General features: G+C 39.6%; 2 protein-coding genes across 2 annotated transcripts in view; one reads left to right on the top strand and one right to left on the bottom strand.

Annotated features, from left to right (window-relative positions):
* The window catches only part of NMNAT2 (nicotinamide nucleotide adenylyltransferase 2), an 86,468-nt gene extending 81,482 nt beyond the window's left edge, over positions 1-4,986 (top strand). The window contains exons 10-11 of the mRNA XM_058176276.1: positions 246-313; positions 1,930-4,986. Coding sequence (XP_058032259.1) covers positions 246-313; positions 1,930-2,032 — 171 coding nt within the window. The 3' untranslated portion in view covers positions 2,033-4,986. The remainder of the gene's footprint in view (positions 1-245; positions 314-1,929) is intronic.
* A 239-nt stretch (positions 4,987-5,225) lies between these two features.
* Positions 5,226-24,216, bottom strand: part of LAMC2 (laminin subunit gamma 2) — a 63,171-nt gene continuing 44,180 nt past the window's right edge. The window contains exons 13-23 of the mRNA XM_058176275.1: positions 22,739-22,895; positions 21,184-21,389; positions 20,255-20,337; positions 19,849-19,986; positions 16,955-17,099; positions 15,004-15,153; positions 14,507-14,621; positions 11,734-11,933; positions 10,158-10,316; positions 9,948-10,047; positions 5,226-7,898 (exon numbers count right to left, since the gene is read on the bottom strand). Coding sequence (XP_058032258.1) covers positions 7,648-7,898; positions 9,948-10,047; positions 10,158-10,316; positions 11,734-11,933; positions 14,507-14,621; positions 15,004-15,153; positions 16,955-17,099; positions 19,849-19,986; positions 20,255-20,337; positions 21,184-21,389; positions 22,739-22,895 — 1,704 coding nt within the window. The 3' untranslated portion in view covers positions 5,226-7,647. The remainder of the gene's footprint in view (positions 7,899-9,947; positions 10,048-10,157; positions 10,317-11,733; positions 11,934-14,506; positions 14,622-15,003; positions 15,154-16,954; positions 17,100-19,848; positions 19,987-20,254; positions 20,338-21,183; positions 21,390-22,738; positions 22,896-24,216) is intronic.

Below are 24,216 nucleotides of genomic sequence, written 5' to 3'. Positions count from 1 at the left end.
AGTAAAAAAGTTCAACTCTTCTGCTCAAAATACTGATTAAAAACAACTTCACTTTCCTCTAACTTTTTTTTTAAAAAGATAGAGCTTAGAAACATTAGGATGGGGGTGGGGGGCCTTCTAAGGTAAGGATGCCATAACTGAAAAGACCCTTCTATTGAGTTTACAAATCTTAAATGCCAATATCCTGCTTCAGAGAGCAGGTGGAAAGATTCATGCTTATATCCCTGGCAATGTTTCCTCCGCAGAACAATATCCTGGTTGTGAAGGATGATGTGAATCACCCCATGGCAATTGTCAGTTCCACTAAAAGCAGGTGAGTGAGGGGAAATGGGCTATGAATGGGGAAGGTGACTTACTGGGGAAGGAACAAAATAGCAGCAAGATAATTGTTAAGAAACTGGTTTGGTTGAAGAGGAAGCCACCTATTCAAGGACAGAGTATTTGATAATATAGGTAGTTCTCGACGTACAGCCATTCGTTTAGTGACAGTAAAAAAAGTCAAAACAGCACTGAAAAAACTAAAACTAGTCCTCGCACTTAACAACCGTCACCGCATCCCTATGGTCATGTGATCAAAAAATTGGACGCTTGGCAGCGGGCACATGTTTATCATAATTGCACTGCCCAGAGGTCGTGTGATCACCATTTGCAACCTTCCCAACCGGCTTCCAACAAGCAGAGTCAATGGGGGAAGTCAGATTTGCTTAACCGCTGCCTGATTCCTTTAACAACTGCAGTGATTCGCTTAACCTCTGTGGCAAAGAAGTTCATAAAATTGGGTGCGACTTGCTTAACAACTTCCTTGCTTAGCCGGGAAAGTCGGATCCCAATTGTGGTCGTAAATCGAGGATTACATTTATGGCAGCACTCTTTTTATTCATCTATTACATCAGATCCTAAAGTGGTCAATTGTATCCTGTGCATTCAGTAAAATACAGGCACATGAACAGGCAGAAAAATTTGGAAGGTAATCCATAAATTCGGCCTGTTTATTGGAGCTACAAAGATGTTTCTCCCATCCTTCATCTGTTTGTCTGTTGTGGAAGCTATAAATGTAGCAGGAAATTTGCTATACAAAATAACGCTAGAGTTCTGATGATTATTTTAAGGGCACTGCAGAATTGAAAAGAAACGAATTGTGGAACCTGCAGCTGAGTTCATCCAGAATTTTACAACTTTGTCAAATAGACTGGCAAAGGAGAGAACTTTCAATTAGTTTTAACTTGCTTATATTTCACTAAAGATGTTCTGCCCACATTTGTTGCATAAAGAGCAGGCAATTTAAATTCTCCTGGGCTACTGTCTTCAGCTGGCATGAGGTGTGGGTTGGAGAAAAATTACATTCCATTTGCTACAGTAATTGATCTTTGCATATGTTATTTCTTAATAATGTTAAGCAAAAAAAATTCTCCCCCCGTATGAGTTATGCCACAAGGGTTAGGCAATTCCACTTGGGATATCATCTACTAGGATAGGGATGGGTAGCTTGTAGCTCTAGACGTACATGCAGCCTGATTCCCTTTTTTGGCAGGCCTTGGAGAATCTTCTGACCATTATTACTGCAGGCTGTGACCCAATTTCCTTACACAGTATGGTGGGAAACTGATGAAAACTGTACAGGATCTGAAATAGATTCTGTCACAGATGAAGCTCACTCTGCCCACAGGTGTCATCTAGCCACCTCTCCTTTGCAGTCCTCAATCCCCTTCTCCCAACAACGTTAAGTGAAGCTCTTTGCCATCAAATAGGTCCATTTTTGCTTCTGCTCTCCAATGGGTCTCTTAAGAAATGGGCCAGCTAGCAAATTATACAGAGTTAGTTAGCCTAGGAAGAACCGGATGGGCAGCCTGGACTAGATACCTGTCTGGCTTTAAAGTAACTTGATTAATGCTTTCTCTTCCTTCTTCTTTCTCTCCCCACTCCTCACAGACTGGCCCTTCAGCATGGCGACGGGCATGTGGTGGATTACCTGTCTCAGCCAGTCATTGATTACATCCTTAAGAGCCAGCTGTACCTGAATGCCTCCGGTTAAAGCTCTTGCTGGCATTGCGGCAAAGCTGCCATGTGGCGCCACCTTCCTATGATTGTTCATCATGGTTCTCTTTCTCACTCTTGTTTCTTTTTTCAATGCCTCTTGCCTGCATCTGCCTATTCCACTCTGATTTTTTTTTTCCAGCCCCGGGAATTGCTGCCTACAGCTAACAGCCAAGTACATATGCCATCAAGCAACCCTTCTCCCCTTGCAGTTAGGAGGGAAAAGAGTAAAGAATATCGGGCACTATTGCTTAAAGGGAGAAGATTCGGATTGCCCTTCCCAGCATGCAACAGAGGAAATGACATCACCTGCCTTTCCAGCATGGTTTGGGAAGCAGGATGATGGCTCTTCTGTTTCCCTTCCTCTCTCCCTCTGTTGGCTAAATAAATCTCGGTGGGGCTCTTTATTCTTACTGTTTCTCATTGGCTTTCTCAACTACCACCCCCCACCGCCAAATTGGCTTTTTTTTTTAAATAACTGCCATCCTTTACCATGACAATGAGGTGGCAAGCTTATTAAAAACTAAAACACCCACCAGATATTTTAGGTCATTGGTGGAAGAATTTTGAAGTGAACACAAAGAAAACAAGAGGAAGCAGAAAAATAGAACTGCCCATCTGTAATGCTTTTCTGCAACGGGAACCTTTTTTTTAAAAAGGTTATTGGAGAAAAAGCTCAGAAAGCAAGTTTGCTTCGTATTTAGCATCTCTTCCTCCTCTCTCTCCCCCCACCCCATTGTAAATAGATATCTGTTTCTGAAGGAGAGGATGACATGTTTTTATTTTGGTTGCTGTTGTACTCTCACATTTTTTTTTAAAGGAGCATTTCTTAAAAGTGGGGAAAGAGCCACAGGACACAGGTCTCTTGAATGATAGTTAGTGATGTGGCCCTCAATTGTCTGTTCCTGGAGTTTCATGTTCTTCAGAAACCCATTTGCAGTTTAACTACTTGTCATGGTGTACCGTGGCTGGTTCTATAATTGTAGGCTCTTTCAGTTTATTATTTTCTTCTGTCAAGGAAGTACATGTATATTTCTTGTAGGCAACAATTGTACATGGTCCTACAGTCTGGCAGCTTGTTTTCCATGGGTCTTCTTTCCCTTGACAGCAGGAAACTGCTGCTCGAGTTTATGCTGTAAAATAGACATTTAATCCTCCATACAAAAAGCAACCCCCCTCCAAAACACAACAACAATTACAAAAAAGCTGCCTAATAGCTGGAGTAGATTAAATGGTCCACCAATACGGTTGTTTAGTAGTGTGTGCATGTTATGGACACTGAGAGGGACTAGGATCATTAGAGAATATCAGTGGTGGCAAAAGGCAGCTTCACAATTAGGAAAACAGCTGGAGTTTTCCACACTACTGGCAGTGTAGCATATAGAGCAGGAGGATCCAGTTCAGCTATGGGGAGAAACCTTAGTGATGATCCTTTTTATGAAAAAAATAATGATAATAACCTGTTTATTTTGTGCTGTGTGTTTATTCATTGAAATGAGTTTGCCTGTTTCAGACTGCAAAGTTAGAAGTATTTAATTAGAAAGGACAGAACTGGTTAAAAAAAAATAACAACCAGCCAGAAAGACGGGGATTTTTGTAAAAAAACAAAAAAAAAGTTGAAGTGTTACCGTGTTTTAATACTCTTCTATTTATGTCGTTTCTCTCTTTTTTTAAAAAAAAATCTATAGCCAGGGAAGCACTTTAGTACTAAGATTGATGGGGGGGGGGGAAATGGGTTTCTAAATTAACGCCCATTGCAAGAAATAATGTCAGTGCCTGCATCTAAACCGTACCCTAAAAAAGATGGACTATCATGATCAGCATTTACATCTGTGGCTATTATGCTACTCTTTTATTCTCACAAATGTTGTTTTTTATAAAGTAAGAAGGCGGCAGAAGTAGCACTGAGGGGAAAAAATATACCAGATGGCTGGTAATGTCATGTGGATTTCCCTGTGAAATGTGAGCAAACAAGGTATGACAATGTCTTGCTGAATTCCTTGTGCGCACAATCTCAGATGTGAACTTTGCTTATGAGAAGCAGCTGCCATCCAAACAAGCACTTAGAAACCAGACAGAATAGCTGAGGACAGAGATGTCTTGATGAGGCTCATTCTCATCATTTACTGTAGCATCCAAAGTATTGAGTACTCCTGGGTACTCACTGCTAGCATAGGTAGATGTACAAGAGACAGTGTCTTTGATAAGAATTTTTCTACTCAGAGAAGGCTTAGATAGCCTACATTACTAGATAAATCGCCCTCCCGCTGTCCTGTGAGACATATCAGCTACAACTTCTAAAGCACTTTCTCATTCACTTCCTGCTGCAATCCACTATTGGTCTTAATGCCAAGCTGCAAGATTCAACGCCCACCAATCACATAGTCAACTCTGTGTGCGCGCATGTGTGATTCTGTGTGTGTGGTTGTATGTGTGTGTGACTGTAAACCTAGCCTTCCCAAAAGGTGTAAAGGACAATTTTGGTTGGACACAAACAAGTAGGACATGACAAGGAAAAAACAGGATGATATCTCCCTTTCTCTGAACAAAAAAGATGGATTATTGGGGCCTTTCCAATTTCATCCAGTTTAGGACAGCATGCCTTAGAAACGTAGCATTGTGATACAGATTATGTATATAAAGTCTTACTACAGTACTCTTTGCCTTCATATTCTCAGTTATGCTTATGCTTGTGGGGGAGAGGGGAGCAGGTGTAGCATCCATTTGGAGCAATGTTTCCAACCTTAACAACTTTGGAGGTGTGGACTTCAACTCTCAGAATTCCCCAGCCAGCAGCCAGGCTTCCAGGAGCTGAAGTCCAGATCTTGTAAAGTTGTCAAGGTTGAGAAACTCTGATTTGGAGCACGCAAGTGGGATTGCTTTGGTACAAGTTGGAGATTGACTATCAGACTGATTTACCTTGACACAAAATATGGATTTTAGCTACACGGGGAAGGAAGAAAATTCTTTGTCGTTACTGAACCTGCCCTTTTAAACTAAACTTTGCTTTGTTTAAAAAAATGTTAAAAGGAAAAAAAGATTTGAAAATGTCAGTTTTACACTGATGTAATATGCTGGAGTTTGATCATTATTGCTAAAATGGTCATAATCACAAAGACAATGTTGAAATTGGAAAAAATGTTTAAAAGGATATAAGAAATAAAATTATGCTAATTAAATTTTGGTGGCTTTTAATGTTGCTTTGATATTAGGGAATTTGGGGGCATATTTTCTGTTTGCAGTATGACAAAAGGTTTCTTCTCTCTTTAAAAAAAAGATTAAAACCAACTAAATGCAAACCAGACAGAATATCAACTGTACAAATATCCTAGGCTGAACACACTATTTTGTGTAGAAGCAGAATCCTGTTAGTAAGCAACACATCATAAATGTATTGTTTTCCCCCAAAATCTCTCAAATTAAACTTTTGTATTATGGCATAATTTATATTTTTATTGAACAAAGAGATATCTCACTTTTATTCCAGGACCATGGTCTTTCCATTTCAATTTTTCCTGTAACAACAAATTTGTTGGAGTATTGTATCTCTAGACTCCGTGACTAACTGACCCCAAAAAATTAATGGGGGGGGATGGATTTGATTGGTGTAGCTCAGGGGCGTCAAACTCTCAGGCCATGGTCTGGATGCTTCACTTTCCATGCACTGTACCCCTAGACTGAGAGACTATGACTGACCCCAAAAAATTAATGTTGGGGGATGGATTTGATTGGTGTAGCTCAGGGGCGTCAAACTCATGACTGGATGGCTGGATGTGTCACGCTCTGGCCATGCCCCCCCCCCCCCGGTTTAGCAAAGTCACAATACATCATGTGATGACAACGTGACACCCCTGATGTAGCTGAATAGTACAGCACATACTTTGCATTATGGAGCAAGATACAGTTGTTTGCAAAGGACTGTCCAGAGACTGTCCAAAGTAACTGAATGAGGTTACCAGTAAAAAAGATTAAAGATTTCTTCCTGTTGGGTTTTATTGAATCATTTGTTCTAACTAAGGTTGCCTCAGAGAGTAGATGGATCACTATATTTTTGAAGAAACTTCCTGCTGAGATACACCTAACTGCTGTTTTGGTGGGAGAGAGAACTTTATTAATATGAACAAGCAAAAATATAAGCTTAGTTCATATTAATCCTAATTCAGCAAACCATTTATTAAGATTTTTCATGTGCCACAGTTTCAACCTACCTTTTTTCTTAATTTAACTCAGCAGATCCTACTTTGTATTTCAGGAACTGATTCTGAACCTCAGCAGGAAAGAATAAAACCATAGTGTGTAATAAATCTTGGGGCAATGGTTGAAATATCTAAATTGACAAAGAAGTGACCTGAATGCCACACCCAGGCTGGGGTGATATCGGTAACCGCCCTCCAAAAAAATCCACCTTTTGGACCACTGCCCTTATTAAATTCTTCCCTTTCTAGTTTGTCATTTAGAAAGTGGAGAGAAAGTAAATGAAAGAAAATGAAGAAAACACATCTATCAAAGGCAGGTCTATTTACACAAGCTTATGTAACCTGTGTATAAGGACCCACACTTCCCTGTTTGGGGATTGTCTTTTCACCAGTTTACTGAACATTCCACTAAGATCTCCTTCCCATAACAGAACAAGAGTTACCAGAATCCCTAGTCTGAGGTAATTATTGTAAAACTGGTTTAGGTCTATGGATAGATACATGTTCCATCTCCTATATGATTATCTGAACATCTACCAGAGCAGCAGTGAAATCCGGCCAGATCTATCTGGCTCGCGCAAACTGGTAGCGCCGGCAACGGGAGGCTTCGCCCACCTGCCAGGATGTCATTATGTCCCATTTTTGATCCAGAAGAGAGAGAGCGCTCACACTCCTGAAACGGGTACATTGAACCGGTACATGCACTTACCCAGTGAAGGTAAGTGCATTTCACCACTGCACCAGAGATAGTAGTAAGTGGATAAGTGTTTTTGGAAAGAAAAGGTATTTCTAGAATGTTTAGTGGAAAAGTTAATTATGTCAGGCCTGGAAGCCATCTTTGCATTGGAACAAATTATTCATTGCCTAGCATTTTGATAATAGAGCAGAATAAATTTAGCAGAGTGCAGCAATATCTATTTTGTTCTACTGAATCACAGTTGGAAGAAAGGAAAATTGAGGGCTAAATAAACTGGAGAGTCAATAGTAGATGACCATCTGGGACAGCACCTTCAGGTGAAACCAGGAAAATACATAGGATTTTATATATTGGAAAATACATATCCTACTTATCCAGCCTCTTCCACACTGTGTTCTTTATGGGTTGGCTTTTCTGTCATATCAACAGATTCCCCCCTCCCCTTGTTTTTTCAAGAGTGTAGGGGCTTGAATTATATTCCCTTCAAATTGTGCTGCTGCTGCTGAAAGGTAGCGGTTGCCACACAAGGCAGAGTAAGAAAATTGCCCTCCCAACCTGATGAACAGGCCTTCCAAGGGACCTGTTCAGTGGAGTCACAAGCAGCCCTTCATGTAAGGCTGGCACCACTTCATTTCACCCCAAAATAATTTCTCTAACCCTGATGTTTGTCCATGGCTTGGTAAATGGCGTTGATGGAAGTCTGCTTTCCCAGCAAGGTCTTCAAGGTCTCTCAATGGCTTGTACATTGTAACATTTTGGAGGAAGAGTATCCAGGATCACCTCCAAGTTCTTGATATCTGCAAGGATCTCAGTAATGCTACTATCCAGTGTCTGGAGTCGAAGCTTCTGCCGGCTGGCTGTTTCCTCCAGTTGCAGCATCATTTTTTTCAACTGGCTGTTTCTTGTTCTGGCGTTGCCAAGATTAGTTTCAAGCTTGTTCACACTTTGATCATCCACATCCTCTAGTTGTCCTAGCAAAAGAGTAACAGAAGAATATGTTCTGCTAAACCCATAATTCCAAACTGTTACATAAGTAGCTGCCTCATAATCCAAGAATCAAAGCCACTGAAGTTTTTAGCCAATGCACACTTTTTTCTCAGATTCCTCTGGAAAATGGCAATGTTTATGATGAACATATCCTTGAGAAAGGGAGTGGTCTAGCTGGTGCTTAAAGAGGGAGTGATCTACCCCTTGCTTAAGAATCTGTTGCTAGATGTGACCATTTTGGATAATTTATGTTCCCCTTTTAAGGAAGGTTGTTGAGAAAGTGGTCATGTTGGAGCTTCAAGAGGAAGATGGAGAGCTGGAGGAAGTAGATAACCTAAGCACTTTTCAATAGGATTTAAGATCTGGTTATGGGACTAAGACAGCATTGATCACGCCATGTTTCTCTGAAAATATGACCTCTGAAAGTAAGTCCTAGCTTGATTTTTACATGTGCACCCAATATAAGCCCTACCTCCCCAAAAGGCCTAATTAAGACCCCACCCACTCCAGGGTGCACAGGTAAAAATTAAATTAGGGTGGGGATGGGGGTGGTGGAGCTGCCCTACTACTTACCTTTGGACAGTTGCAGCCAGGCCTCGCACACCTCAGCCCATTTCTTTTGCTGCAGCTGGCAAGGCTTTCCTGAAGGCCTCTGTAGCCGATAACAAAGCTAGGGATCGATCCAGAGCTCTGCTATCGGCTGCAAAGGCTTTCAGGAAAGCCTTGCCAGCCGCAGAAGTTCCTGAAGGCCTCTGATAGCGAAAAAGAGGCCAGGGGCAATGCGTCCAAGTGAGGTGAGTCAGTGGATGACATCTCCCACCCCAACCCCCCAAAAAAACATGGTTCCTTTTTTGGTGGCAAAAAAATATAAGACAGGGTCTTATTTTGGGGGAAACACTGTATTTTTGCATGAGATGCATAGGATAGAAGTAGTTTATCCATCCTTGTTCTCCTTAATCTCTCAGTAGTTTTTGATACTATTAATTATAGAATCATTTTGGACCAACACCATATTTAAAAATTGGGGGCTTTCTCTTGTCGCAGGATCCCATCTCGGTCAGTCACAAGGATCAGAGGTTTGGTCGCCCAAGCTTTTGGACTCATGCGGAGCTCATCCTTAGGAAACGTCTCCCTATCGGAATGTGTGCTTCTATGTGTATTTATGTGGGGCCTGGCTGGGTATGGGTTTTTTTTTTAATGGGTTGATTGGAATATTGTTATCTTGTACTGGTTTCACTCCCTTCCTCTGGAATCAGTTTTGGTGTTGATGGAGGGTGGAGGTCCTCAGGGCTTGGCACTCACCCCATTCCAGTGGTTGGTTGCTACCGGTTCGCCCTGGTTTGGGAGAACCAGTAGCAGCAGCAGCGGCGGGACGCTCCACCCACCTGGATGTCATCAAATACGATCTGTGCATGTGCAGAAGCTTCTGCGCATGCGCAGATGTAGTGTATGTGCAAACCAATAGCAAAGATAAGTGAAACTCACCGCTGCCCCATTCCTGATTAACATTTACATAAACTCCTTGGATGAGGTCATCTGAAGGCACAGGATGAAGTATCATCAGTATGCTGATGATGCTCAACTATACTTCTCCACCCTCATGGAAGTGCACTGGCTTCCAGTAGGCTTTCAAGTTGCTGGTTGTCATTTATAAAATTTATCTGAGCGATAAATTTGCTAAACTGGCTTTTAAATTTTAAGTGAAGATTTCAACTTTTTATTAAATGCAAGCATAATATCATTATATATTCTCTATCATTGACACCTCAAGAGGGTTATCTTTGTGAAATAGCCCAAATACAATAAATGAAATATATACATTGAATATCCCCTTCATACTTTTACAAAATATCGTAAGAATTCAAACAATGATAAAATTATTTGCCCTCCTGTTGCCCTCGTGTTCAATGGTCAACATGTTTGTTGTTGTCTGTTATAATTGACTTAACCTGATTAATTGATTTTTCTTGAATCATCCACTAATGAAACCAGATTACACTTTAGCCATAAATGGAAATTGCTTTGCTTCTTACCTATTATGCGCGAAACATCTTCTAGGAATCTGAGTACGTCTTGGACAGCATTCGCAGTACTAACAGCATTGGTTCTGGCTCTCTGGGATGCCTCAGTTATCTGGAGAAATATCAGTACTAGATTATCTTAACCTGCTCAGTAAGCTTTCTAACGGATACAGAAGTTTCTTCAAAGCACCCATTATAAAAAAGGCAAAGTCGGAAACTTACCCCTTGAGCCATGGAGGCATCCATATCAATTGCCTTTGCCTTTTCTTGCAATTCTTCCCCCACAAGTTTGACCTCCTGCTTCAGAGACATGATCCCACTCTCCAAGACAAGCACACCATCTGCTGTCCGATTTGCTTCCAAGGCCAGCCTTCCTATCTCCTGGAAATGCAAATACAAGGGGGGAAAATATAAGAAAATCATTCTTATATGATTTGTTATTCTGATGGATATTTGAAGAAACAAATCTGATGGCTTGAGGTGCAGAAGTAATAAGCAATTATAACAATTTTCAAGCAAACCCACAAACCTGAGACACTGACCCCCCAAAATCCCAAAAACAATGATTCTATCAGATACCTGTTTTATTTTTCAGGTTTACACCCCACATTTATGTAGAAGTTCAAGACTCCATACATAGTGCTCCTTCCTCATTTTTTCCCATTAAAGCCCTGGGAGATAGATTAGACTGAGAGAAAGTGATGGAGCTAATACCTCCCAATGAATTTTTTGTGAACTAGAACAGGAACCTCCTTCCTCTCAGTATTTTTTCTATCTTACCCCCAATGCTGATAATTAACAGTACCCTTAATTATGGATTCAGACCCAAATCAATATTCATTTTTGAGCAATATCAGATATACATAATCACAAAGGATCAGTTGATCACCCCTGTTCCTGCCAAATACTTCTATCCCATCTATGGGTACGGTGAAAGCTGCTATAGCAGTAATGGTAAGCAACTCAGATGAGAGATGGGAAGCCTTTGATGTAAATCTCATTTTGCCAGAAATATATCCAGTAGTCTCAGACAAACTAATATTTCTCAGTTTCAATTGTCTATCCACAATTCCTGATTTCCTGATTGCTTATTTGTAGCCTATGACTATCATTAAGTGTTGTATCATTAAGTGTTAAATTTGTACCCTATGACTATCATTAAGTGTTGTAAGTGTTGTACCTTGATGAATGGATCTTTTCTTTTATGTTCATTGAGAGCATATGCACCAAGACAAATTCCTTGTGTGTCCAATCACAGTTGGCCAATAACAATTCTATTCTATGTGAGAAGATCGTTTACATATTTGTTTCCTACCTTTATTATTTTTTACAAATAACTGAAGATAGTGAACATATTCAACACATCTTTCTCCTACTTTCCCCACAGCAAACCTGTGAGGTGATTTGGGTTGAGAGAGAGTGACTGGTCCAAAGTCACCCAATTGGCTTTCATGGCTAAGGCGGTACCTGAATTCATGGTCTTCCAGTCTCTAGCCTGGTACCTTAACTTCTAGACCAAATTGGCTCTCAATTATTCTGACCTCTAATAGGTTTCTTGTAAGAATGAATACATGAATGTATCTGTGACAGATTCTGAATAATCTGAAGTTGTATCCAAATGCTAAGTAAAGAACTTCCTATAGTTGCTGAAGTTTTGAAGTACATCATACTATTCAATCTAAACCTTCAAGGATATAAATTCAAATGAAAGGAAATCAACTTGTCATCCATCCTCAAGCTCACTAGTTCTTCCATATCCAGATTGCTAACCCTAACACTCTTGTCCACTCCTCTGTACCTGATCAATGTTTCCAGCAATCTTTCTTGCTTCGCCAGACATTCCCCTGGCTGACTCTGCTTCATCAACAGCTTTGTCCAGGGTTGCTCCTACACGCCTCAGTTTTTCACGGGCGCTTGCAACTTTATTGATGATGAATGGTAATCTTTGCATAGCATCCAAGGCTTCCTTTTGCTTGTCACCTGCTTGAAAATTAAAATCTAGAAACAGAAGGTAGAGAAAATAAAGATATTTTTTTTAAAAAAATCAAATGAACAGAGTAAGTTACTTTCTTTGTGCCTCAGCTTTGTTGAATTATCACTTTCTAATACTTCGAGATTAAGAGTTTGGGTAGATTAAGGAGGAAAATGGTACAAGATATAGAATACGGTGGACTTCATGCAGAGAACTGGAGCCAGATGTTGTGAAGTTGCAACTTTAGAATCTGAATATCGAGCGCAGGGCTAAAATTTCCCACCCGCTAACTCTGGATATTCATTAATTTGATTTGTACCCTGCGATGAATTCTTAGCAGCAATGAAATCTGAACCGGTTTACTACCGGTTTGCTGGCTGCACGTGTGCGCCGTGTGCCAAGCATGCACCAAACACATGCATGCAAGCACACACCAAACACATGCTATGCGTGCACATGCGTAATATGCGCCCAAAGGAGGTTTTGGAAGGTAAGTAGAATAGCTGGGTGGGAGTCAGTTGTGGTGCGTGAGCTTGGGAAACTTTTTTTAAAAAAAATTTAAAGCATTTTTAACTACCGATTCTCTGGAACCGATAGTAAAAAATGCTTTAAAAAGGTAAAAAAAAATGTTTCTGACAATCACAACTGTGGTGCGTGATTGTCAGAACTTTTTTTAAAAAAACTTTTTAAAGCATTTTTAAATACCAATTCTGGAGAACCGATAGTAAATGCTTAAAAAGTGAAAAAAAAGTTCCAAAGATCAGCTGAGCAAGGCACGATCATCGGAACTTTTTTTAAAAAACTTTTTAAGCATTTTTTTACTACCAGTTCTTCGGAACCGGTAGTTAAAAACGCTTTAAAAAGTAAAAAAAAAAGTTCTGATGATCGTGTGTCGCTTAGCTGACCTTCAGAACTTTTTTTTTTTACTTTTTTTACTACGGGTTCAGTGAACCAGTAGCATTTTTTACTACCGTTTCCGGTGAATCTGCCCTAACCGGTAGCATTTCACCCCTGATTCTTAGGACAACTTGCCAAAGTGACCATAAACAATCAACTCTAAAATTTAATCCACAAAATCCATCTCTAAACATTTGATTAGGAAGCAGACAAAATTCTGCAGGATCCAATCTGGGTCAGTCATCAGGATGAGAGGTTCAATCTTCTGAGCTTTCAGACCCGTGCTGGAGCTGGCCCTCAGGGAAAATTCCCTGAGGCTGAGAGAAATTCCCTGAGGCTGAGCTCCAGTGTATGTCCAAACACTCAGAAGACAAAACCTCTGGTCCCGGTGACCAACCCAGACTGGATCCTGCAACATTATCCTGGGACATGTATATTTGCCTTCATTCATGAGACAAAATCTTTCCTAAATCTAGAATTTTCAACTACAAACTTTGCCTCAAATGCCTGCTGGGATAAAAAAAAATGTTTTTACTGGTTACTAAAAGATGAGAACAAAACAGGAACATGTTTTCTTGGGAAGAGAATTTCCAAATGTTAAACTAACATCACTGAAAAAGTCTAGTTTTTGTCCTGACTAGACTAACCTCCAAACTCTTCCCATTCTCAATCTTTTTTAAAAGTCTTAATGTATAGGAAGATATTAATCCTGCCCAACCCTTTGAAAACAAAGCAAAAATGAGGAAAACTGTGGAGGTGTTCAGAATTACACTTGTAAGAATAAAATAATTGAGGAAATATGTCAGCATAATCATTGATACACAATATTACAAAAATGCAAAATAATAATCATGTATATGGTTTAAAAGAAAGTTGAATATATTCAAGCTACATTGTCCTAGGCAAGAAATGTAAAACCTTGATTTTGAAAATGTGCCAGCAAACTGTAAAAAACCAAGCTGGACTGTCTTTGCCCTATGTGACTCTTGATTTCTTATTACATCTTCATGGCTCAATATCTATGGAGATTCTCAGTCACCCAGGTCATGGTTGTCCCAGAAGTGCTCTTTCATAAGGCAACTGGACTTTCTTTGTTATTCGGTGAAGACATTTCGCTTCTCATCCAAGAAGCTTCTTCATTCAACTGAAGAAGGGAAGAAGCTTCTTGGATGAGAAGTGAAACATCTTCAAGCAAAAAAAAAAAGTCCACTTGCCTTTTGAAAAAGCACCTTTGGGTGATCTTCATAGCTTTAACCAAATTTCTCCATCTATACAATTAAGTTATCTTTCCCTTACTTACACGCACACACACACCAAATTTTTTAAAGAATCCAAGAGCTTACTGAAATAAACATCACATTAATGAATGTAAAGAGTTCAGCAGCTCTTTTCTTGATTTATATTTGTTGAATCTTGTTAAGTTTTTACATGATCGTTATAGCTATTTCTAGCCTGTCCTTCAATGAAGTTCTCACCCATTATTACATACAGTAAAATTGATTCCAAATAGGGAGTATGTGAAATTCCACATACAGTGTATAACTTCTGCAGCTTACACCAGCTTTGTCTTCCTACCAGATCTTCTAGCAGATGCAGAGATGAATACCTTTTGGGACTGAATCCAAAGGGTTGTACTATTTTACCCACTACTCCCAAGCCCCATCAGAAATGTGCAACTTGTTTATATCCATGTGCAACTCACCCCTCAGCTTCTTCAGGATATTCTCAACGTCATTGAAAGCAGAATCACCAGCAGTCACTGCCTGCTGGGCTTTTTGCTTGGCAAGGTTAACACGAGACAATAATTGAACTGATGACTGTAAGCAGAAAGGAAGACAAGAGCGTGAAAATGCAGAGCCTGAAAATTCAGTTCTACATCTGTCCTGTGTACAGCAATAAAGGATTTGCCTACTAGGGACCTTTCACCTAAGACTCAGAAGGTCAACAGTTATTTACAGACCGGGTTCAGGTTTTTAGTCTACTTCAGGGGATGTTTCTGTGCCTTCTAGTGGGGATTTCTAAGAGTGACATAAGCTTAGTCAATATTTTTAATGTTCATATAGAAACAAAGAACAAACCATAAACATGCCATAATGTCATAAAATCTGTGATTAAAATTTTGATTGAAAGTTCTCTGCTGAAGAGCAAATACTTTATGGACCCCAAAACTTACGATTTATATTTATTTTGATTACTTACCTGTCTGTCATTTTGGCCTTTTTCCAATAACTCTTTGATCTCTTCCTCCCAGTTCCCTAAGTTGCTTTTCAGCTGCCTGTACTCTGCCATGTAAGTCTCTATGAAGCCTGATAAAGAGTCCATTTTCTGCTGGAGCTGTCTGGCCTCCTCCTAAAACACCAGAGGAGAAAGTGAGGGAAAGCAGTTAATCTAAATCTGAAATTGATTGGATGAAACCCAAAGAGTAATTACGAGTTTGGCTTTTGTACTTCTGAAACCTGCAAAATGGGTAATTCTCTTCCCAATATCCACTGCTCCCAGGCAGGTCCTGGTTTCTCAGTTCTTCTCACACACCATGTTCTTAGGATACTTCAATGTTCCCACACTGACCTTGGCAGAAAACCCCTTTTTAAAACACCAGCTCTTCATCAACACTTACCCAATCATTGTATGTCACTTGCACAAATCTGGTTGACCACAGATGACAGCCAAAGGATACAAAAAAATCCCCCTAATACTTTGCTGTCAGTAAAATGGTCAAAAGATCATACAATCAAAAAGTTCAGTCAGTAGACAGTACAAATGGAAAGAAATAGGGGGAAAATTTAGAGTAACCCAAGTGCTAACTGATAAGAGCGGTGAAAGAATAGTGGACTGCGCTGGGCAGATAGACAATGTTGGGCAGTGTATGTGCAAGGTAGACCAAACAAGAATGAATGGCAGATGAACTAATTCTACTTCATTGTATGGTTACAATAAAGATTGACAGAATCTTGCAAATCTGAAAATACATTTCTTCCTCGGTCCCCTTTACAGCCCACGAAACTAGGGAGGATCTCTTCTGAGCCACTGGCCCTGTCCACATTCCTACTGAGGGCTAAGTTGCCTTTTATCTGACTATTCCCTTAATTGTATCTCTTCGTCCCATGATCTTCGTCCCATTCGTCTCATGATCATTCCCACATATCATTACAGAATAACAGAATAACAGAGATGGAAGAGACTTTGGAGATCGTCTAGGCAGGAAACCCTATATCCTTTCAGACAAATGGTTGTCCAATCTCTTCTTAAAAACTTCCAGTGTTGGAGCACCCACAACCTCTGGAGCCAAGTTGTTCCACTGATTACAGAGAGCGTAGATATTATAACCAAGGAGACGAATCATGGCCCTTGGGATGTCATGGATTAACTTGCCTAGAAAGCAGCACCGCACAGACCCATTTCTGGGTGGGCTGTAAAGTCACATTGTGGGCAGCATGGGGTCCTGTCAGAAGAACACAGCTAAGCATCTGTTGTGACCCAGGTTCCTGGACCTGGACTCCTGGACTCGGATGATTCAGAAAGTGAGGGAGAAGACCTGGCAAGCCGTTCTTCTCTTGGGCCCTCTCCCTTCCTGGCACCCACTCAAAGGGAGGAGGAGGGGCCGGCAAGGCCTGATTCTCTGGAGCCTTCTTCTGATTTGGCAACGCCCTGAGAACAGTTTTGGAGTGATGCAAGACTGCGCAGACGTGACCGGCGCGCGCAGCAGAAACAGCGTTGGGATAAGGCCAAGGAATGATGGACATCTGCAGAGACTATAAATAGGAGGCGGGACTTCCTGGTTTTTTGTCTTGGACAAAGCAATGAATTTGCGCGGGCAAACTGTATCAATGGAGGGAAGAATATATTCGTGAGTAATTCTGGCCTTATCTATAATTTCCTCATTATCTCTAGAAACTTGGCAGGCCCGTGGGTAGACGTGGCCAGGACATTTATCTATGTAAATAAATTAGAAAAGGAGGCCTCTGACTGACTCTTTGCTGGGAGTATTGGGGAGAGGGAAACAGAACAGCATCCTTGTGCATACAGCCAGAGCTTCTCTCTCCCCTTGACAGAATATCCCTTGTTGAAGGAATGAATGCATGAAGTAAAACAAAGACATTTTTGGAAATCTCTTGGAAGAGCTACAATTAATCACAAACACAAGCCTTACCTGAAAAAGTTGTGTGTCAGTCTTTGTTAAACGAGTTAGGGAGCCAAGCTGCTGCTGACTATCCTGATAGACCCTTTCAGCATTAGAGGCAGCTAGGCTAGCTTCAGCCTCCAGTTCCTTTGTCATCAGCTTCAGCTCATCGTATCTGGAGATCAGAGTAAAACTTTTGAGCCTAAAAAGGGGGAAGTCTCTCTTCCCCTCCCCCTAATGCTTTATCCTGATTTATCCCATCTTTTATTTATTTTATTTTATTTTATTTATTTATTTGTCGAGTACGTAATAGATGATATATATAAGCATAAGCATGAATTGAATACATAAAATGAATACAATTAAAGGGAACATTAGGACAGGGACGGTAGGCATGCTGGTGCTCTTATGCACGCCCCTTACAGACCTTTTAGGAATGGGGTGAGGTCAACAGTAGCCAGTCTAAGGTTAAAATTTTGGGGGATTTTGGGATGAAACCACAGAGTCAGGTAGTGCATTCCAGGCATTGGCCACTCAGTTGCTGAAGTCGTGTTTTCTACAATTGAGTTTGGTGTGGTTTACCTTAAGTTTGTTAAGTTGAAGTTAAGTTGAAGTTAAAAGTTGAAGTAATTTGGAGAATGCAAATTCAGAGTAGAGAAACCTGCTCTATGTTTGGGTACCTTACACACTATTGATTTTTCTTTGCTAAGAATCTAGGTCAGGAGATGGATCCCATGATCCTTCTGAAGTTATTTCAGGAGGTGACGTTCCTCCCCCCCCACTCCCGGCCCCAGGAATAGAAGAAGAGATGTGCCAATATGATTTTGCTGCATTTGATTAATTATGTGCTTTTTTTACTCCTATGACAACATACATTTCTCCAAGATGATCTATCTATTTGTGTTGGAATTGCTCCTCTTTTCCTCTTCTTTTTTTTCTCACATAGCATTAACCTCCAGAAGCATGAGAAGATAGAGGAAAGCCCTTTGGAAAGGTTGGGAAACTAAGAGTAACTAAATCTCTTTTTCATAACCATTCATTATATTAGCCCAGCATATAAAAAGAAATAATAATAAATTCAATTTTGGATTTCTGAGCTTCGCCTTTTAATCATTCAAAATAACTGGTAAAGAGCCATATGGAGAATTCATATTCATATCTTCATCACTTTCAATATAAGTCAAGTTCCACTATTCTATTGTATTCCCTCAGCAATCAAGAAATAGAATGGTGCTATCTATAAAGGAACAGAAATAATCTTCAACACTGCATTAACAGTGTCCTATTAGCCACCACCCCAAAATTAAGTTTACTACTCTTGAGATAGTAAAAAGCCATCCCATTTCAAGAAAGAAAAGTCCAGTTCTGGACAAGGTACATAAAAGAGCACCAAAATTACAATTTTCTGTATTAGTTGGAGTGCTTTAAGGATTCTTCAATTTAGCAGAAGGTTAACAAGGATTAATAGAAGGAAATAGATAAATAAAAGTTAAATAGGCCTCTCTTAAAAAACTAGAAGCCAGGAATATCTAAAGTGAGGGATTTGGAAGAGAGAGGAAAAAAGAAAAAAAATGTTTACAATAGTTAAAACTTTTGATCTTATAGTCTGAGGGGGTTACTATTTTGGGTAGTTTTAAAATATATATGTATATATAGCAGTATTAGAAATTCTTTGCTTTTTGAGAAGCATGAATGGAAGGATGCTATTCAACACATGTGGTTTTCCATGGCAACTGATCAAGCCATTGTGGAAATGGTTGAGCCACCATGGCTCCAAATGAGCACGGGTCTTCTGAAGTTCTGCAGTACAGCATCAGAGACACAAATATGGTTTCATTTGCTTTTAATGGAAAGTTAAACAAGCCTAGATCATGTTTAAAGCCATTCTCAAAATCATGTCTTCAGCTGGACTTTTTCTTTGTTTAGAATGGCATCCTTTAAGATTTAGGTCCTCTAATTCCAAATGGAGAGGCAAGCAGAGGTTACTACCTTTTTGTTTTCATTCTAGTAACTGCCTTCTTACACAAAAAGGGAGGAGGAGAAACTGGGCTCAGGTACTATAAGGGAGGGCACATACCAGTTTCTGATATTGGACTAATCTTGGCCTTCTGTGGGAGGAATCCCTCAGAGAGGAGGAGGATCTCTGTCTCACTTTGCAATAACATTACTAATCTATATATAGTCCTCATTAATGTGGTTTGCTTTTAACAATCACATTAAGATTTTGACCTGATATGATGATATCATATCAGATAGATAGATAGATACATGATATGATATATGATATGAACCTTACACGGGAAAAGACCCGAATACGCCAAGACCTACATACCTATACCCATGAAAATCTATGAAAACAAATATTATGTGTGTATGTGTGTGTATGTATCAGGTAGGTAGGTAGATAGATAGATAGATAGATAGATAGATAGATAGATAGATAGATAGATAGATAGATAGATAGATAGATAGATAGATAGATATGATGATATGATGATATAAGGGGCGTGCATAAGTGCACCAACGTGCCTGCCGTCCCTGTCCTAATATTCCTTTTTACTTACTCTTTTCATGTATCCAAATTATGTTTATACTTTTACCTGTTATCTTATATAGGATTGACAAAATAAATAAAATAAATCTAGGGGAAAAGTAGACGATGACTGTCAAGCGTGGAAATCGGGAAACTCAGGCAGTTCAAATGAATATAAGGATTTATTGCAAGCTTAAACTCTCTACAAGAGTCTGAACTACTAATGATCAAAGCAAATTGGTGGTGGATAAGAGTTAATGGAATTCAAGGTGGGCTGCAATTAGATCTCTTATGGGCACGAAGGGACTTGAAGCTGATGACACCTTTCACCTCCCTCAGGCTCAGCCTGGTCATCTCCTACAGTAACCCCACACAAAGCCCACCAACTCACTTTTTATGAAGCCCTTGCACAGATGTTGTCCCAATACTTTCTCCTCTTGCAAAGGCCTGCAGCAATGCCAGTGCTTCTTGGGAGGCATCTTCTGCTGCCCTGGCTGCTTCCTCGATGGTATCTGCCAGCTGCAGGTGACTGAAAAATAGAAGAAATAAAAAAAAGGTAGTGACAGAGTGAAGCTTATCCATAGGCAGCTACCATCCTTCTCTCTTGCCCAGAGAATATGGGAGAACCATATTGGCAAAAACATAAAGCACTTCACCATTGTCCCTGGACATTTTTTAAAACTTCTTGATCTAACTTATAGCTTCAAGATTTACAGTGGACAACTTTTTAAAAAGTTGTTTGGTTAAAATGAATCCAGGTAACAGAAACAATGTTTGTCAGTCTGGGACAGATTCACCTGTTTGCTAACTTCATGGCTTCGTTGGCTAGGATTAAGAACCTGTTCGAACTACTTCCAGTGGCATCTGAAGATGGAACAATCTGAGGAAGGAAAAAATTGATATTAAGTTGTGATTCCATCATGACTCATATCTCTTGAACACAAATATGGAACAGAAGACCTATACTTGGCAATATTTTTCCAAGAGAACCAAAAGATTGTTTCCTTAGTTGCAGTCCCTGATACTGAGTAGCACAGTCTTCAAAGGCATAAATTCCACAAGGATTAAAAACATTCCTCAAAATTGCAGGTTTTATAAAGATCTCTTGCACTTTTCTACAAATATATTTCTCCACAGTGCCTGTAAATCTCTGCCTTGATGCTTCTAGCCTCAAAGTCCAAAGCAAAGGAAGTTTTATGATGTAATGAGAGTGGAAATGGGGAAAGATTTTCATTTTATTTATTACATTTAAATGCTGCCCGTTTCACTATCCAAAATTATTTTGGGCAGCTTCTTCATAGAACAGGGGTTCCTCCCCAATCCTCAGTCAATGGAACAGCACTGGTCCGTGGCATGTAACCTGGCCGCCCCATCCGCATGATGCAGGCAGCACATGAAATCATGCCTTCTCCAGTCCATGGAAAAAACTTTCTCCATGGAATTGGTCCCTGGTGCCCAAAAGGATGGGGGTGATTGTCCTAGAAGCTTCCTGTATTTGTTGCCACTCTAAAATTCTTACAGAAATGCTTACTCTTAAAGTGTGTGTGTCGGGGAGCTTCATCAAAATACATCCATTTTGCCACTGGATTTTGGCAACACATTCTTAAAGTGCCAGAGACTTCATTGGTCATAATTATCCATTCATGATTTACAATATGCTCACGCTTTCTAAATTTCATGTACTGCAACTGGCCAAAAAAAAAATTGAATAAGGGAAGATACTTGCCACGCCTTCTATCTTTGCTTTACTCTGATCCAAATCCAAATAGGCTTTCTCAATCAGCCTCTGGACATCTTGTACCTGACTCTGGTACTGACTGCGCAGAGAGTTCGCACTGCTGGCTATTTCATTGATCTCATCCAGATGACTCTGATAAGTGAACTCTTGTGACTTCATCTTAGAAAATCGGTTTCCCAAAGCCCTGCCAGTAGCTAATGCATCATAAGAAAAGGACAAGAAACAGATGAGAACAAGAATCAGCATAAATCATATTGACATAGAAATGAAGTATATGGCTGGAGCGAAGCCCACGTAGCAAGCAGATAGATGTCATATGATTTCTGGAAAATCCCACTTAGAAAGACCATTTTTGCCACAATGTCTCACAGTGACAGATAAGAGAAGAGATAGCTGCCTCCTCTTCATCATTATCAGAGATAAAGTGGACGACTATTTTAAATGTGGTTTAACATATTTTGCCCCCTAACTTCACATTACCCTGTGTGAAGAGGCTGTAGTTCCCATGTTATTTGTTTAAATTAGCCACATAAGGATTGTTATTGGGATCATAGCAGATAACAAAAATGGCATAATGCTTTCCTGTTTATCCATGTTCCAGTCAAACATATTCATCAACTGATACTAATAAGAATATTTGCATTAAAAAGCAGTTTGTATTAATTCATTTGTATTAAAACAATAGCCATGGCTAAATGTTGCACATTACATACAAGATATGCTTTGGCTTTCATTTAAACAATTCCTTGATGATACATGGTTGGAAACAAGCAGCCACAATAATACTATCACATTTATCAATTTTTGGAATGTTCCTTCAATCTCATCATTGCTTTGAAAATAAACCAGTTTTAGAAAAAGCTAGAAAATTAGGATCCATAAAGTGTTTTTTATCCCCTCAATAAAGCTACATGCTCACATTTCATCAGCTTTTAAAATTAACTGTTTTGTTTATTTGTGCCTTACTGTGGCCATGACTATGCCAGGATTAAACACTTGAAAACTACTGATTCCCATAGAATATGAAACATCATTAAAGTATTCCCAATTTTTTAAAAACCAGGAATGAAATGGGGGTTAACTTTGGCTGGATTGTACCTTCTGCAATGAATTGGAGAACTACTGAGTTTCCTTAAAGTTTTTTTAACGGTTCAGTACATATTTAAAGAGTTATGAAACTCCATGTTGAGGAATGTAGAAAAGCAGTGGAAAGAGCCCCATTTCTCAGGGGACTAATAGAGATTCAGTATGGCTGGATTTTTTTTTTCTGTAGGATAAAACTCCATATGGTTCTAAGTTGAAGATGGGCAGTTTGTGCCATATGGGAGCTGAAGCCTGATAGAGAAAGAAACCAGATCCTTCTCTAATTGACGAAGATCTGTCTTTGTGTGAATGTTAATTTGGTATATTTTAAAAGAAAAATTAAATGCATTATTGTTATTTTTTATACAGTACATAATTTGGATGAATCAACTGTGTCCTTTTTTCTGTAACATCTGTTCTCTCTGCAGACCCCAAAGTGATTTGGGAAGACATGAGTTACCTTGTAAAATTTCTGCATCTCTCAAAATCTTCTGGAGCAGCTCCTTTGCCTCCCTCATTTTCCTTTCCAGCTCAACGTAGTCTGCTGGCTGTCCACTTGTCTGAACTCGAGAGGCAAGTATCTCAAGTCCCTGCAGCTGCTGGCGGTATTGATCTACCTGGAAGGAAAGCATATGATCTCTGTTAGCAGGCTAAAGTGAAACATGACTAAAAGTCATCCAGAAAATAACATTCAGAACTTGATTAGCGACTCTGGGACCTTTAAAGAATCACAGAAATGAGGCTCGAAGGAATCAAATCTCACATATGTGTAACTTTTATTTCACTTACTCATTGTGGTTGCTTATTCATTGCCCTGGTACTCAATTCTGAAACACTCAGAACAATTAAAATACAATTATTGGGATGTCTCTCATTTCTGTGGGTTAACTTAACTACTTAAAAGTAGTTAATTAACTTAAAAAATGGGCTTATTGTGCACCATTCATTTATTACTGATTAATCTGGTTAAAAATCTGGATTGGAAAAACACTAGGTATTTTTTAATATTCTCCCCTCAGCACTTCTCCAGGGTAGGTATAAGAAAACACCAATAGCAGAACGGGTATGTATATGTGGTAAAGGAGAAGTTGAAGATATCTCACATGTCTTGTTGTACTGTGAGTTATACAGAGTATGTAGGTCAATATATATTCTCCCTTTACTAGCGAGATTGTCAGGAAGGACAGACGACTTTTATGTAGACTTTCTCCTCCAAGACTCAAATCTGGCTACTACAAGTGCAGTGGCAAAATTTTGTGTCGCTGCAATGTCCACAAGAAAAAAATTGGTTACCGAATTATAGATGTCAACTGATGCCAACTTTTTGGAGTTATATATAACAGTTATGGGAAAAATACATTTACTCACATACCTGACAGTTCTACATGCATGTAAATTAGGAAGGGACCCTATTGGTTGAGTTCATGTATTTTAATCTTAGGAATGGTACTAGACACGATTGATGTCAGTAGTATTTTAATTTTAAGTTATATAACAGATAACTGTTTTTTATCATAGATTTTATTTGATATGTATTATTTTATTCTTGAATTTTTAATTGTATATTTACTGAGTGTTTTTTTATTTGTTCTGGCCTATGGCTGTAATAAACTTACTTACTACTTACTTACTTCCCCCAGGAGTGGGGAGGGACTTAGGATTTTGCAATATCCTTCCCCCAGGAGTGGGGAGGGAATGGGGATTTTGCATTATCCTTCCCCTGGAGTGGGGTGGGAATGGAGTTTTTGCAGTATCATTCCCCTGCCACACCCACCAAGCCACACCACACCCACCAAGCCACGCCCACAGAACCAGTAGTAAAAAAATTTGGATTTCACCACTGATCAAGTGCCTCTTCCAATATCATGCCTATTGAACATGGGTGTCTTATTTGGGGGGGGGTTACCCCTCCCTTCTGAATGGAATACTGGTTTTGCT

This window comes from Ahaetulla prasina, chromosome 3 (assembly GCF_028640845.1).
Source record: "Ahaetulla prasina isolate Xishuangbanna chromosome 3, ASM2864084v1, whole genome shotgun sequence".
NCBI lineage: Eukaryota > Metazoa > Chordata > Lepidosauria > Squamata > Colubridae > Ahaetulla > Ahaetulla prasina.
The sequence above is the reverse complement of the archived record's forward strand: the minus strand, read 5'-3'. Positions and strand labels throughout refer to the sequence as shown.